The 13,498-nt window shown below is 32.7% G+C and overlaps 1 protein-coding gene across 2 annotated transcripts in view; it reads left to right on the top strand.

Moving 5' to 3' along the window:
* LOC115216807 (microtubule-associated protein RP/EB family member 1) overlaps positions 1-11,922 on the top strand; it is a 35,339-nt gene extending 23,417 nt beyond the window's left edge. Inside the window, exons 7-9 of one of the 2 annotated variants that reach the window (XM_029786388.1) lie at positions 1,126-1,272; positions 3,293-3,344; positions 10,211-11,922. In XM_029786388.1, coding sequence (XP_029642248.1) covers positions 1,126-1,272; positions 3,293-3,304 — 159 coding nt within the window. In that variant the 3' untranslated portion in view covers positions 3,305-3,344; positions 10,211-11,922. The remainder of the gene's footprint in view (positions 1-1,125; positions 1,273-3,292; positions 3,345-10,210) is intronic. The other variant, XM_029786387.2, reaches the window with a different exon arrangement.
* The last annotated feature ends 1,576 nt before the right edge of the window (positions 11,923-13,498 follow it).

The raw sequence follows: 13,498 nt of genomic DNA, 5'->3' as shown, positions 1-13,498 counted from the left end.
AGTCTCCTTCTATAGTCTCAAGCTAATCAATTCCTTGCAATTCAAGTTGATAAGCAGAAACTTTTGGTTATGTTCCTTGTAACACAAGGTCACCTTATTGAGGGTGTCATTGTTTATGTCTGCCATAAGAACACTTCTAGCCGTTGAGCAGTTCATTGTTTCAAAAGACTAGTGCAATAACTACTTCCTTGGAGACAAAGGTTTGCAGTAAGAAAGTTATTCTACCTTAACAAATCTCATTCCAAAAACAAGTGACTAAAAATGCTGACAGGTGAATTTTAAGATTCTTTTGTCATTGAGTATGCTTCTTTATGATTGCATTTCTTCTGAGTTAAGACCGTAACTAGGCTTACTTCAGTTAACTGAATGCTAAAGGTATCAGGTCATCCCATAAGTTCTGTCCGAATTTTGAATAAAGAAAACAAGTGATCAAATGTTATATTTAATTGAAATGTAATCATCAATGTACTTTCCCTGATTATCTATGACTTCCTTCCATGTATTTACAAGATTTTTAATCCCATCAATGTAAAACTATTTTGGTTTCAAAATGAAACTGACATTTCAGAGTTCTTCAGATATACTCATAAAGCATTATGTGCCTTAAATGCTCTTCGATTAAAACCCTTTCTAACATGGAAGTATCCAAAGAAATTTTAATTCTATTATTCTGTAAAATAATATTTAATTAGTTTAAATGTACACAAATGCGTAAAAATAATTTTTAATTCCATTAGACTTTCTAAGATACTATTAAATTTCATTCAATTTTTAAAAAGGTAAAATTGGACAGAACTTATGGGATGACCTGATAGTTTGTAACTTCCACTTTCGTATTTGCTTTATATATGTGTGTGTGTGTGTGTGTGTTTATATATATATTGTTTCTAGAAGCATTGAATGTGTAGCATATTGTACATACAATACTCCACTATAAAATAATTTCTCGATGGAATTCAATGCATTTTACTGTATTTGCTATCAACAGGAATCCCTACTTGGCAATGACTGTTGCTGCTGATACGATACGCATCTGATGCTTCTAAAATCAAAATAAAAGTTTGTTTACATATGTTGTTGTTGCATATACTGATGATAATATATTCTGAATCTTTTTTTTAATAGATTGCAGATATGAAAATTGCTGCTGATGGTTTAGAAAAAGAGAGGGACTTTTACTTTGGAAAATTAAGAGCTATTGAAATTCTTTGTCAAGATCATGAAGACGATACTGTTGTCAAGGAAATCATGGAAATATTGTATGCCACAGAGGTAAACTTCATGTTCCTTTTGCAACAAAAGCAAACTCATGTTTTCACAATTTTCAGTTTTAATATAACATTTCCAAGCCATGGATTGATTACCATCGTTTTAAAAAGAAATAAAGTTATATGTCAATGCATGTAGTTGATCTAGTCCTGAACTGTTGAAATAATGATTTGTTCAAGTTTTATAGTTTGATGTAAATCTTAATTTCTAATAGTTTGAAATTTGAAATGTTACAGATAAATCTTGGTACAGTTTTTAATTAAAACAATTTTTTTTTTTTTTTTTTTTTTTTTGGTATTTCCATTATTAAGGTTTTAATTTCACAGTTTCACTTTCAGCATTTTTTTTTTCTAAGGATATTTTTTTCAGTATTGTAAGCAAATAGACAATCTATTCCCATTTTTCCTAATCATTTTGGTTCTTTTGTTTTTTCTTTTACACTTTTTTTTCTTTCTTTTTTTTTTGCTCAATTATGATTTTATAAAAATTTCTGTTTCAGGATCTTTAAACAGCAAACAACTTCAATTTTTTTTTTAAACCAAAACTATAAAAAAGAAAAAGCCTCAACATGCCAATTTGATAAAATGCATTAATCAGTGTTGCTGTCTCAGTTGATATTCTTTTTTGGTCTTAATGGTTTTAGGCTCAATGTATATCAGTTGCAAAACTTTTTTTTCTTTTCACCCCCTATTAAAACTTTTTGTCCAGCTTTGTCACTGTTGACTTTTTTCACACGCACCACCCCCCTTCCTTATCGAAGAAGATTATAAGTTCTTCGGTGTATGCCTCTTTGATATTAAATGTCTTGGAAGTTTACTACTGATTTTTTTCTGTTTCATCACTATCACATGGACGTTGGTTATTCATCACTATCACATGGACATTGGTTATTCATCAGTATCACACTTCCTGTTTCTCATTTCTGTCATCACTATCATCATCACACTAACAATAGCCTTGTTATATCTCGGGCCTTTCAATCCCTGCTTCTTATTATTTACTGTTGTTAGTTTTATTGTTTGGAACAAAGTTTCATACACAGTTCAACTCAAATTTAGTTTCGCTTTTATATTTTATTTATTTTGCCTTACAATAAATGCTTTAACTTGCACTTAAGGCTTAACTTTTAGTATTCTCCATACTCTTGCATACCAGCTATATCTCTGCATAGTTTTATTATTGCATTCGTTTTGTTTTTTTACTTCATTGCTAATTAAGCTTATATTATAATAGCACCAAAAAAGGAAGTAATTATTGCTATTTATGGGACTGGACCAGTTAAAGTTCTAAGATTGTCATTTAGTGTGTAGCTTGAGGGCTTTCACAAATTTTAAAAACTTCTGATCTGTGTAATCAAAGAATAACAGACCCAAACAAGCCAGACTCCACTATAAAAATAATTTCTTTGTGGAATTCAATACATTTTACTGTATCTGCTACCAATAGAAATCCCCACTTGACAAGTCTGTTACTACTGATGATGGCACATTCTGCATATTCTTATATGCAATTAGGCATCGGTGTTAGGAAGGGCATCCAGCCATAGAAACCCTGTCAAAAAAGACATGGATCCCCAGGCAGCTCTTCAGCTGGTCAGCTACTGTAAAACCATGCAACTCATGTCCACATGGAAAACATGATGAGATAGGTTTGGAATATATCATTAGATTTATTTTCTAAATCCTGAGCATTTGTATTTGTGAACTTCTATATCCAATATTCTTTTCCAGTGATGTATATATTATTTAATTTTATGTTTGCATGGACTAAAAGCTTCTCTCTTAACTTTAGTTTATATTTTTTATTTTCTTTATTTTGTCTTCAGAGACGTTGAATTAATTTTTTTCCCCCTACTTCTAACGCTGTTTCATTGAGTTACCTGTCAACCAAGTTCTCTAACAATGGCTGAAGCATCTGATATATCAAGATTTGTTTGTGTTTTTTTTTTATTTTTTCCATTACTTGTTCTTACTTTTTTTGTTTTTCTTTTTTCTTTTCTTTTCTTCGTTTTTATCCCTGGCAGATGTCAGAGTAGATGGTGCCCGATGTTATGAGGACAAAAATGAAATTGATAAGTATGTTCTATTTTCTCAAGAGTGCATTCTCGGTGTGATTTCTAGGCTACAGTAATGAAAATGGGATTACTGCAGTTTATATTATCAGGAATTAAATAATGCCAAAGTATTGTCTCAGTAGCACATCAGAAGAAGAAAAAAATCTTTTTAGTTGTCCCTATAATTCAACAAAGTAATAGCTTGTTAAGATAATCTAAAGATAATCTAAAATTTGGTTTTCACATTTCTCACAGATTATTTCTGTTCTAAAATACTAAGTGGGAGACAATCATCTTGACTAGGCTTTAGTTGGTGATTTGATCATTTTTGGTGGTGGAAATTTTATTGCACAACCACATCATTCCCACTGGTTTCTATTTCCATCTGCTTAGTGTGACCATAATAAAAGAAATCTAAATGGCAGGATTGTGAAACTAAGGCTTTCCATTTCTATTTAAAACACATTTTCAACAACTTTACGACTAGCTTTTGAGGTCAGTTCGAAAATGCCAGATTATATATATGAAATTTTTTTTCTTTTTGATTAATCTGCATATGTATTCTTTTGTGGCAAGGAACAATGCATGCATTTGCCTATCTCTAAAAATAAGTTTGTTTCTTTTTCAAATAAAGCTTTTAAAATGCTGATGGTGTGCCATAACACATTTAGTGCTTTATTCGGTGTTTTAAATTGAAAAACATTAAAAGAAAGAGAAACAAACATGAGGAATAACCATTATCAGTATTCAAAGGTAGGTTGGTACAAGCTTGCAATTGATGATGGGAAAATAAAATTCTTTTCAGCAAGTCTTGACTAGTCAACAGAAATAAATCTAAATAGCATAACACAAAGTAAGGTACAACATTCAAGAAATAAATTCATTAAAGTTTCCTTTGACAAGTTCCAAATGAGCTTTTAAGTATGAAATTATTTTACATTTAGGTGTTTCTAAAACTAGCAGTGTTCGTTTTATAAAGATGGTATTAGATTAATTTTTCTCTACATTTAATACAAATAGTTATGACGGATCAAGTATAGATCCCTTGCATTTGTGGTCTTGGGTGTTTGCCAACAATGCTCTAACATAGTCAATAGAGATGTACTTATTGGGAAATATCTGTAATTCTCATTTGAAAACATAGCCTTAATGCTTTAGAACATCTTTTGTATGCATTCGAGTTAGTTTCTGTCATGCTGATCGACTGATGATTTTTTACTAGTATTAGTCTTTTAGAAGAATTTTGATAAATCATTGCTGTGTTGATAAAAATCTATTTATCTTTTATATAAAAACCAGTTATTTATTTTAGCTACTCATTCTAAAGTGACAAAGAAGTTAAAATCTGCTTTAGTCTTCATAATATTTTGTATTTCAACCAATCTCCCTAAGTCAACTTCTTGGTTTTGTTAGGTAGCTTTTCAAATTATATATGCTTATTTTTGTCCTGGCCAAGGCATTAAACTGCAACCAGTGGCAAGGCTCTTGCTCAGGAATTCCAGAGTTTTGGGGAATATGGAGTTCACCCTTTAGTCAGCACCAGTCCCAGGCCTGCGCTAACCTAGAGTAGTAGAATCTGTCATGTTTCCCTAATGTATTTTAAATAGCAGAAGATAATCTCATAGCCAGATCATGCAGGACATGAAAGAGGACTTGCTCCTGCCCACTTCACACAGGCCTATGGGTGTGTGGACATGTCCTGATGTAAGTGAACTAGTCCTCCCTATTTAAGGGTTAAATACACTCTGTATTTCAATGTAAGCTTTGGGAAGTGAAAGACTAATAAACCAGCAGAAAACGGCTACTCCATTTTTTCCCTCCCCCTTATAAAGAAATCATTTATCTTCAACTTTATAAAGGTCTACATTCACTTCTACCTGTAGGCATGCCACATGAAAAGAAAGAGTTTATGTGGTACACATTGGTTCCTTGTGGATTTGTCCAAGCTGTGTCGTGTAACATCTAGCAGGGTAAAACCCAGGAGAGATATCTCTAATTTTAAACCATAAGAACCATTATTTCACTGTTAACTGCATATTCAAAGTCAAGTTTAATGAAACACTATAAAAATGATATCCCACCTCTGAAATGCTGGAGCTGAGAAATACCCATCACTGTAGATTATTACATACAGTAAGATGTTAAATTGAAAAGACTCAAAATTCATTTATATTTTAAAAAAAGAGGGAAAAAAAAAGCTTTCCTGTTTATAAAACATTGTGGCTAACTTCATTTGACCCCTCTATCTTTTCTTAGTTTCATTTAAAACATTAAAGTTCTAGATTTTCTGACCCAACTCATTGCCAGTAGAAAGAGCTGTTTAACAGCTGTGAAGTTAGGGATGGGAATGTTTTCAATCATCTTTCCTAATTGTTTGTGTTATCTCAGCTCATGTTGTCCATCTTTTCATTCTAATTTTAAATTCCATCAAGGTCGACTTTCCCTTTCATCCTTTCAGGGTCGAATAAGTATCAGTTTAGCACTAGAGTTGATCTAATCAACTCTCTACTGTAGGCTCAAAGCCTGAAATTTTGAGGTAGTGAAGATTACTATTAAATTATTTGTACTCAAATATTGCTGTCTCTAATCCACATGTTTGTTGGATAGGTTTCAGCCAATAAGTAGTAACTCTACCCTGTTCCAAAATACCTTACTACACCCCCATAATTCCATTCAGTTCTTAAAATCACATGATAAAAAGTAGTCCTTGAAACACAAATATGATTGTGTTTTTCATGATGTATATACTTCGTATTTCTAGATTTGAATACTAGGATCTTATTGTGTGTGTGTGTGCACACTGATCTATAATATAGTCTAGGAAACTAGTAAAAGAACTATTTTAATTGAAATATTTGGTATTAATTACATTTTGGCTCATTCTTCCTCAACTTTGCCATTTGTTGTTATTGCTTCCCTTTCCTTGTTGTGTGCTTTGTTTTGTTTTGTTTGTTTTTGTTTTTTACTTATCAGTCCATGAGAATGTTTTTGTTTAACTTGTTTGCCTGTCTGTCTGTTTAAATCCCTCCCCAGTTCCAATTCTGTATTAAGTGTTGTCGCCAATCAGCTTCAGTTTCAATCTTTACTGATTGTTGTGTTTCAATACAGCTGTTTTTAGAAAGTAAGTCATGACATATAGGGGGGAGGGGGTCATCTGTTTACAATTATGGCTACAGTTCTTAGACATAACACTGCTAGTGTTATCTCCCGTTCTTTTATAGGATGATTAAATTTATCAGTGTTCTTAAATAAGTGTTTTATTGTCAAGGAATTTTTTTTTCTCTCTTTTACTTCTGCAGACTAACGGTCTAATAATTCAACTAAATATATTAATAAAAAAAATTGTTGCTTGTTTGCTTTTCACTTGCTGTGTGATTTTGTTTCTTTCTTTCTTATGCTAGAGATCAACTACATTATACCTTCTTATATTCATGTGTATATTAAGTTTACACATGCATGTTTGAGGCCTCTCCATTCTTTTTTATCATTTCACCTTTTCATATTACTCTTTTTTTTAACCTGTTACAGTGTTAGCTTTCAATTCTGTCCATTACATCATATTCTACTATGTTAATTTTAACAAGGAACCCTTCTCAACCGTTTCAAAACTGGACTCATTTTCCCTTCCATGTATTTTTAGTTTATACACTTATTTGTCTTTCAGATATTAAAAGTCTTTTAAATTTCAGGTTTCTAAATTAAATACTAATTAATTACTAAAATTTTAATGATTACGTTCCGTTTTAACACATTTTAACAATAAGTGAGTACTGTATTGAGTCATGGGGCTGGTTACCAAGTTTATAAGTGACCAAGATCAGAATATCCCTGCTGGACCAGACACCAGCCCATTGCTGAGTTATGCATTTACAGCTAATTTGCCTACAACTATGAAATGGAGTGTTTTGCTCAAGAACACAACATAGCACCTGATCCAAGTATTGAAACTACAATCTCACAATCATGAGTGCGGTATTTATTTCCAATCCATTGCCAGGATCTTTTAAACAATAATATTTCAGAATGTTATTTTAGTGAAACCATGGGGGTAGGTGAATATTAATTTTTTTTTTTTCATTTTGCACTTCCTTTCTTAATTATTATTTGTGTTTCTGCTTTCACTTCCTGTGGCATTCTAGCATGGTTTAACTATAACATAGACCAAGTCACTAAGGTTGACCCTCAAAGTAAATGCAACTGATTATTAAATGAGTAAATCTGAATTCCTTCTTTCCTCCTTCCTCTCCTCCACCGCCTTGCCTAGAGGAAAATATTCATGACTTTCATGGGCTTAGTGTGCAATCAGAGCAGTTGACATTTTCGACAGCTGTCTGTTGATACCTGCAAGAATTCAAGGAGAGTGTCAAACTGAGGAAAACAGTTCACTCAGTGGACACTACATGGATAAATCTTATGCATGTAGAGAATTAGTCTTAACCATTTATAGTTTTACAAATCCATAGATTACATGAAGATAGGTAGTATAACATAGTAAAAAGAAATAAGAGAAACTATTCAGGTTGTAATTGTAAATTTTCTATATTACACCTGCATTTTATTCAAATGCAACTCTAGTAGCAAAATTATTTTTATTTGTTTAAATTGATACATTATTGCTGTAACTAGTTTTTGGGAATACGTTTTTTTTTCAGTGATTTTTTTTTTTCTTTCTTTCTCTCTAAATTTACAATAACTATTTTTTCTCAAAAATTAGTGTTTTTGTTTTCAGCTCCTCTTGTAGCCAATTATAGAAGATCTCAATTCAGATTGTTGTTTTGTAACTACAATTTGATGAAACATGGTAAATCCATGCTATTATTTACAGCTATCCCTTACTTAGCCATGGTTTTGATAAACACTATATTATTGCAATTAAATTTATTGTAACCTTCTTTTGTTTTTATGCCGTAATAAAATTTCCTTGCCACACTTTGAAAATTACATGCAAACTGCTAAGTGCTTTTGAAATAGCCTGATGCCTACAAGAAAATAAATCATACCACTGTTGAAAATGTTAATAAGAGGTTGAAGAAGAAGAGGGACAATTGTGTTCATGGAAGGAAGAAGGCTAAATTTGTTCAACTAGCTCTTGATTTTTTTTTTTTTTTTATCTTCTTTTGTAAAAAAAATTATTTCTAGTAATTAGTTTTTAGCTTCCAATTTTTAATTATAATTATTCTCATTGGCTATTAAATTTGATTAACATGGTTTTGATATATGCAGGAACATCAGGAAATGAATTTGTCACTTTAAAGCAAGGGATAGCTGTTTTCATCAGAAACTTGATAACATGCTTTTCTCTCTTTACAATATAATGTATGCTTTTAATGTTGTCATATCTCCATGTTACTCATATGATTGCTTTTGTTCTGAGAAATTGTATTGTCAATGCTGCATGTATGGAGCCACTAGAGGTTGGCAATGTCTAATATTGTCCTAATATCCTAATGTTTCAGGGAGCATGTTTGTTTTATCCCATGCATGGATTATGGATTACATACAGTATTTCAATTCCTTGGATTGCATTATATGTACATGTATTTGACAGTGTTGTATCTATCTATCTCCCTCTTTCTCTCTCATATTTTTGTTTTATAATTTATTTCTCAGTGTTATATTGAATAAGAAAATTTAGTACTGTGAACATTAGATAATGAAGCAACCAAAGATACTACTACATCTCCTTTAACCCTTTAGTATTTAAACTGGCCAAAATATTTAATCTGTTTTATGTTCAAACTGACCAAATCCAGGCTCTCACACCTACCCTACAATGTTATACTACGTTAAGTAATTACACCATCAAGATCTTGAAGATATGAGATAATGCATAATTAATTCAAATCAATGTAAATCAATAAGCATTATGTTTGATAGAATAATCTGAACACTAAAGGGTTAAAGTATACATGACAAATTGTTGACGGTTGAGTTTTGAATTTGCTCATGCCATATTCTTGGCAGTAGTATGTTTTTCTCTCCAAGCCTTTAATCGAAATAAAATATGCATATTTTATAAAGAGGAAAGCTTTTTTTTTTTCCTCTTTTTTTTAAAATGTAAATGAATTTTGAGTCTTTATTTAAATGAATTTTGAGTCTTTACAATTTAACATCTTACTGTATGTAATAATCTACAGTGATGGGTATTTCTCAGCTCCAGCATTTCAGAGGTGGGATGTCATTTTTATAGTGTTTCATTAAACTTGACTTTGAATATGCAATTAACAGTGAAATAATGGTTCTTATGGTTTAAAATTAGAGAGATATCTCTCCTGGGTTTTACCCTGCTAGATGTTACAAGACACAGCTTGGACAAATCCACAAGGAACCAATGTGTACCACCAACTGAAATTCAAGTAAGCCTCTACACAGTTACTGTTTCAACTGCTTGAAATAGCAAAGCAGGTTTCTCAGATCTTGCTCGTCTATCTTTAAAAGTGACAGAAAAACGTAGTCCTTGATAAACTGTAGATGAAATAAGGTGTAGTGATCACAGCTGTGGTGTTTTTAACTGAAGAACTAATCTAGTGTTAGAAAACTACCTAACAAGACTTAAGTTGACAAAGAGCAAAGAAAATTTCTCTTTACATATGTTGTAGATTCAATTTGTTGCCTGATTAAACATCATTTAATTGGCCCCTTTTGGTACTTTTTGTGGGGTCAGCCCAATTGTAGGCATTTGAACCAGGTTTTTGTTCTGGGAGTAAACTTCCTCCTGTTTAAACCATTGAAAGCTGGGCCTATTGCTTTTTCAATGGAATTTAAAATATCTTACTTCATAGGTTTTGTTAAATGTTTTCAGTCTATTGCTTCCTCTTTTTCTTTCTCTCATCACATTGGCTAATTGTGTAAACGTGTTTATAAGTATATTATATATTTTATTTTTAGGATGGCTTTGCTGCACCAGATGATGATGGATTTGCAGACAGTGCAGATGGCAATGTGGAAGAATACTAAGTGCTCACGTCTATACTTTGGAGGGCAAAAACAAAATTTGAACTCATTCTTTACTTATTCTCATTGGAAGATATCAATTCACAATCCCTATGTGATATTTCATTGTGAGTGGGGCCCCTTTCAGTCGCAGCAGTTTGATATCCTTTTTTGTCTTCAATGTCATCAAAGGGGCTAAAGTGAGCTAGCATCTGGAAGGGGTCTGCTGCTACTACTACACATTACCACAACCTGAAAATATTGGGCTTTCCGCTGTAACCAGAACTTGGCCGAACCTCTTTCTCTCTTTCTCTGTCTCTTGTACACAGCAACTCTAACTCTTTACTTCTTAAAGACAATGACTGCTTCTCAAGCATTTTCTACTTTCAATGAAGCTAAATGTAAATCCGGCTTTGTTCTTGTTACAATCAAAACATTATTATTAATATAATTATTGAGTGGCTAAAGATTCTCATATAAAACAGTTTGCAATGAACCTTTGATAGCCATCTGCTCCTGTGTTTATCAGCAGGAGGTGGTTACTGTATGGAATCATAGAGATTGTGTCCAATTCAATTTTCAATTTAGTTTGGGGAGTTTCTAATTCTGAAAGAGATATTGAGTTACGTAGGATCTCTCTTTCTCTCTCTCTCTCTTCTCTCTCTCTCTCTCTCTCTCTCTCTCTCTCTCTCTTTCTCTCTCTCTGTGTATGTATGTATATTTTACATGTGTAATGTGTGTTTGTGTTTTTTATGTGCTTTACTTGATTGTGGTGTAAATGTAGTGTGTGAATGTCTGAGTGATGAAAGTTATTCGTAAGAGGTTCTATGGAGTTTGTATCATACTAAGGTGACTAACTCTTCAGTGAATGTTTGTGCTGAACATTTGTCACCTCAATATAATACAAGCTAGGTTTGAAGTGCCTGCTACTGCTTGCAAACACAAATATTCCTGTATAATAGTTAGTATATGAACCCTCGCACTTCGACCAAACAAAAAGTAACTATGAATATAAACCCAGCAACTTAACTCCACTTTTCAGCAGTACTGTCTACTCATTCTCTTCCTATGTCTGTGTGTCTAATCTCTTGGCTGTTTGCTACCTGTTAATGTTGTCACTCTGCTTTGTGTCTGAAATACCTAATGGCAATTCAATATCTTGTAAATTAGCTTCCCACTATGCAAAGTTCATTAAAGGCATCATTAATGTTCAAGGGGGAGGTGTCTTTTATTTCTTTTACCCCCCTTTTTTTTTTTAATAAAACCTGAAATAAAACAATTAAAATTTTTTTTTTTTCATTTAACAATCATGTCTTTCCTTTTCAAAGATAAAATAATAGGTTTCTGCTATTATTTCAATCAAGACATTTCAAAAATTTTAACTGTGTTTAAGAATCATTAAAGGTATCTTTGAATCTGACTCTTTTCACCACTTCTCATAATCTTTCTAACTCTATGAGTAACGTCTTTCTCTCACACACAAATGTTTTAATTTTTAACTCTCTCTCTCCTCTGCTCCTCTTTCTCTCTCCTCTCTAATCAATTATGCTGTTTTACTTTTCTTTTTCTTTTTTTTATTGCTCTTGCTGATGTAGCAGTCAGTTGTACATTATGTCCTGTCATTTCAGTTCTCCAGACAGATCAATAAATCAAATCTATAACAGCCATTTTCTTCTTTTTTTTTATCTTATTTATATCAGCTATGCTAGGTTTTCCATGTGCTTGAACAGTTGGTATAAATATGCAGTCCAATGATATTTCACACCTTTTCTATCACATGTAAGCTTCAACAAATTCCAAGTCGAGTGCTCAGCACTAACTTTTAAGCTCTCATTTCTTCCTCGGATGATGATTTAGTTCTTATGACAATATGTAGATTGGGAGCAAAACTTCGGAATTGAAAGGCCCTAAATGCAGCAATGATTATAAAGAGGAAAGACAAGACCTTTCTACCCTCAAGGAAATGGGCATGCTTAATGTGTAGTAAAAGAGTTGGCAAAGATTCTCTATACTGTGCTTTGTATAAGCAGTACTGATATTGTAGGGGTCACAGGCAGAAATTAGATTCAGAGTACATGGAAAATAGATTCACTCATATGTTTGGAAGGTTCCCGGAGAAGTAGCTGATAGCTTCGGTTATGTAAATGGCCTAATTAGTAGTGGGGGGTGAGTATTCTGAAATTATAGAAGTAAGAATGGGTTGGAAAAGTTCAGAGAGCCTTTACTGTTGCTGACAACAAAGGCTTCTTCAGTGTCAGATGTGGGTCTTAAATGCAGAAGATTTGTGATGGCTACAAGGAAATAAAGCTACGTTAATGTTCATGAAAGACTGCTACAAATTAGTTGTAGTGTGCATAAGAGAAGACTGGTAGTTGACAGCTGTATAAAGGAGGGCTAGTACTTGAAATGAATGAAACCTGTGTAAGCATGGGACTTAGATGTGGGATGAAGTGGTGAAGATGACAATTAGCAGAACGTTTCTTTTGTGCACAGGATTTCACAGCCTATAATTACTTGCACATGATACACAAGTCCATGGCTGTGTGGTTAAGAAATTTGTTTCCCAATCAATCGGTTTCTGGTTCAGTTCCACTGCATGGCACATGCCCTCTGCTATAACTCCAAGCAAATGAAACCCTTGTGAGTGCATTTAGTGAACAAACTGAAAGACACCCATCGTGTAATAGTTGCAAATGAGTGTCACTTTCATTTATTTCCAATCTTCCATGAAAGTATGCCTGATCAAAGGTAAATATTACCTTGTTTAGAAACAAGGAAGGCTGCAGAAATTCTGCTTCAATGAATTCCATCTGGCCCATGCAAGCATGAAAAAGTGGATATTAAAATGATGAAATACTTTTAATTCCTGAGCAGATTCAGCTGGCTAATTTAGTACATATAGTTCCATGAGTAATTCTAATTAGTAAGACCTTTGATCTATATTTCTATATTGATGATTTGTGAGCAAGTGCAGCATTTAGGGTTTTTTAGTCCATAGTGCAGCAAGCACCTTCTCTCAGATGTCTCAAGAGATTCAAGCAAAACTCATCGTCTGACCATATGGAACAAAATCTTTGATGATACATTTTCTAATTGAAGAAAATGAGTTGCACTCTTACCTGTTCATTGTGGTAATGGCAATGATCAAACTGAGTTCAGTACCTTTTTTATTTTGCCATTGTAGTTGCACACCAACAATTTCTGTTACATTTTTTTTCCCGATGTCTGTGACTTCTCTTTTTG

This window comes from Octopus sinensis, linkage group LG10 (genome assembly GCF_006345805.1).
Source record: "Octopus sinensis linkage group LG10, ASM634580v1, whole genome shotgun sequence".
NCBI lineage: Eukaryota > Metazoa > Mollusca > Cephalopoda > Octopoda > Octopodidae > Octopus > Octopus sinensis.
The sequence above is the reverse complement of the archived record's forward strand: the minus strand, read 5'-3'. Positions and strand labels throughout refer to the sequence as shown.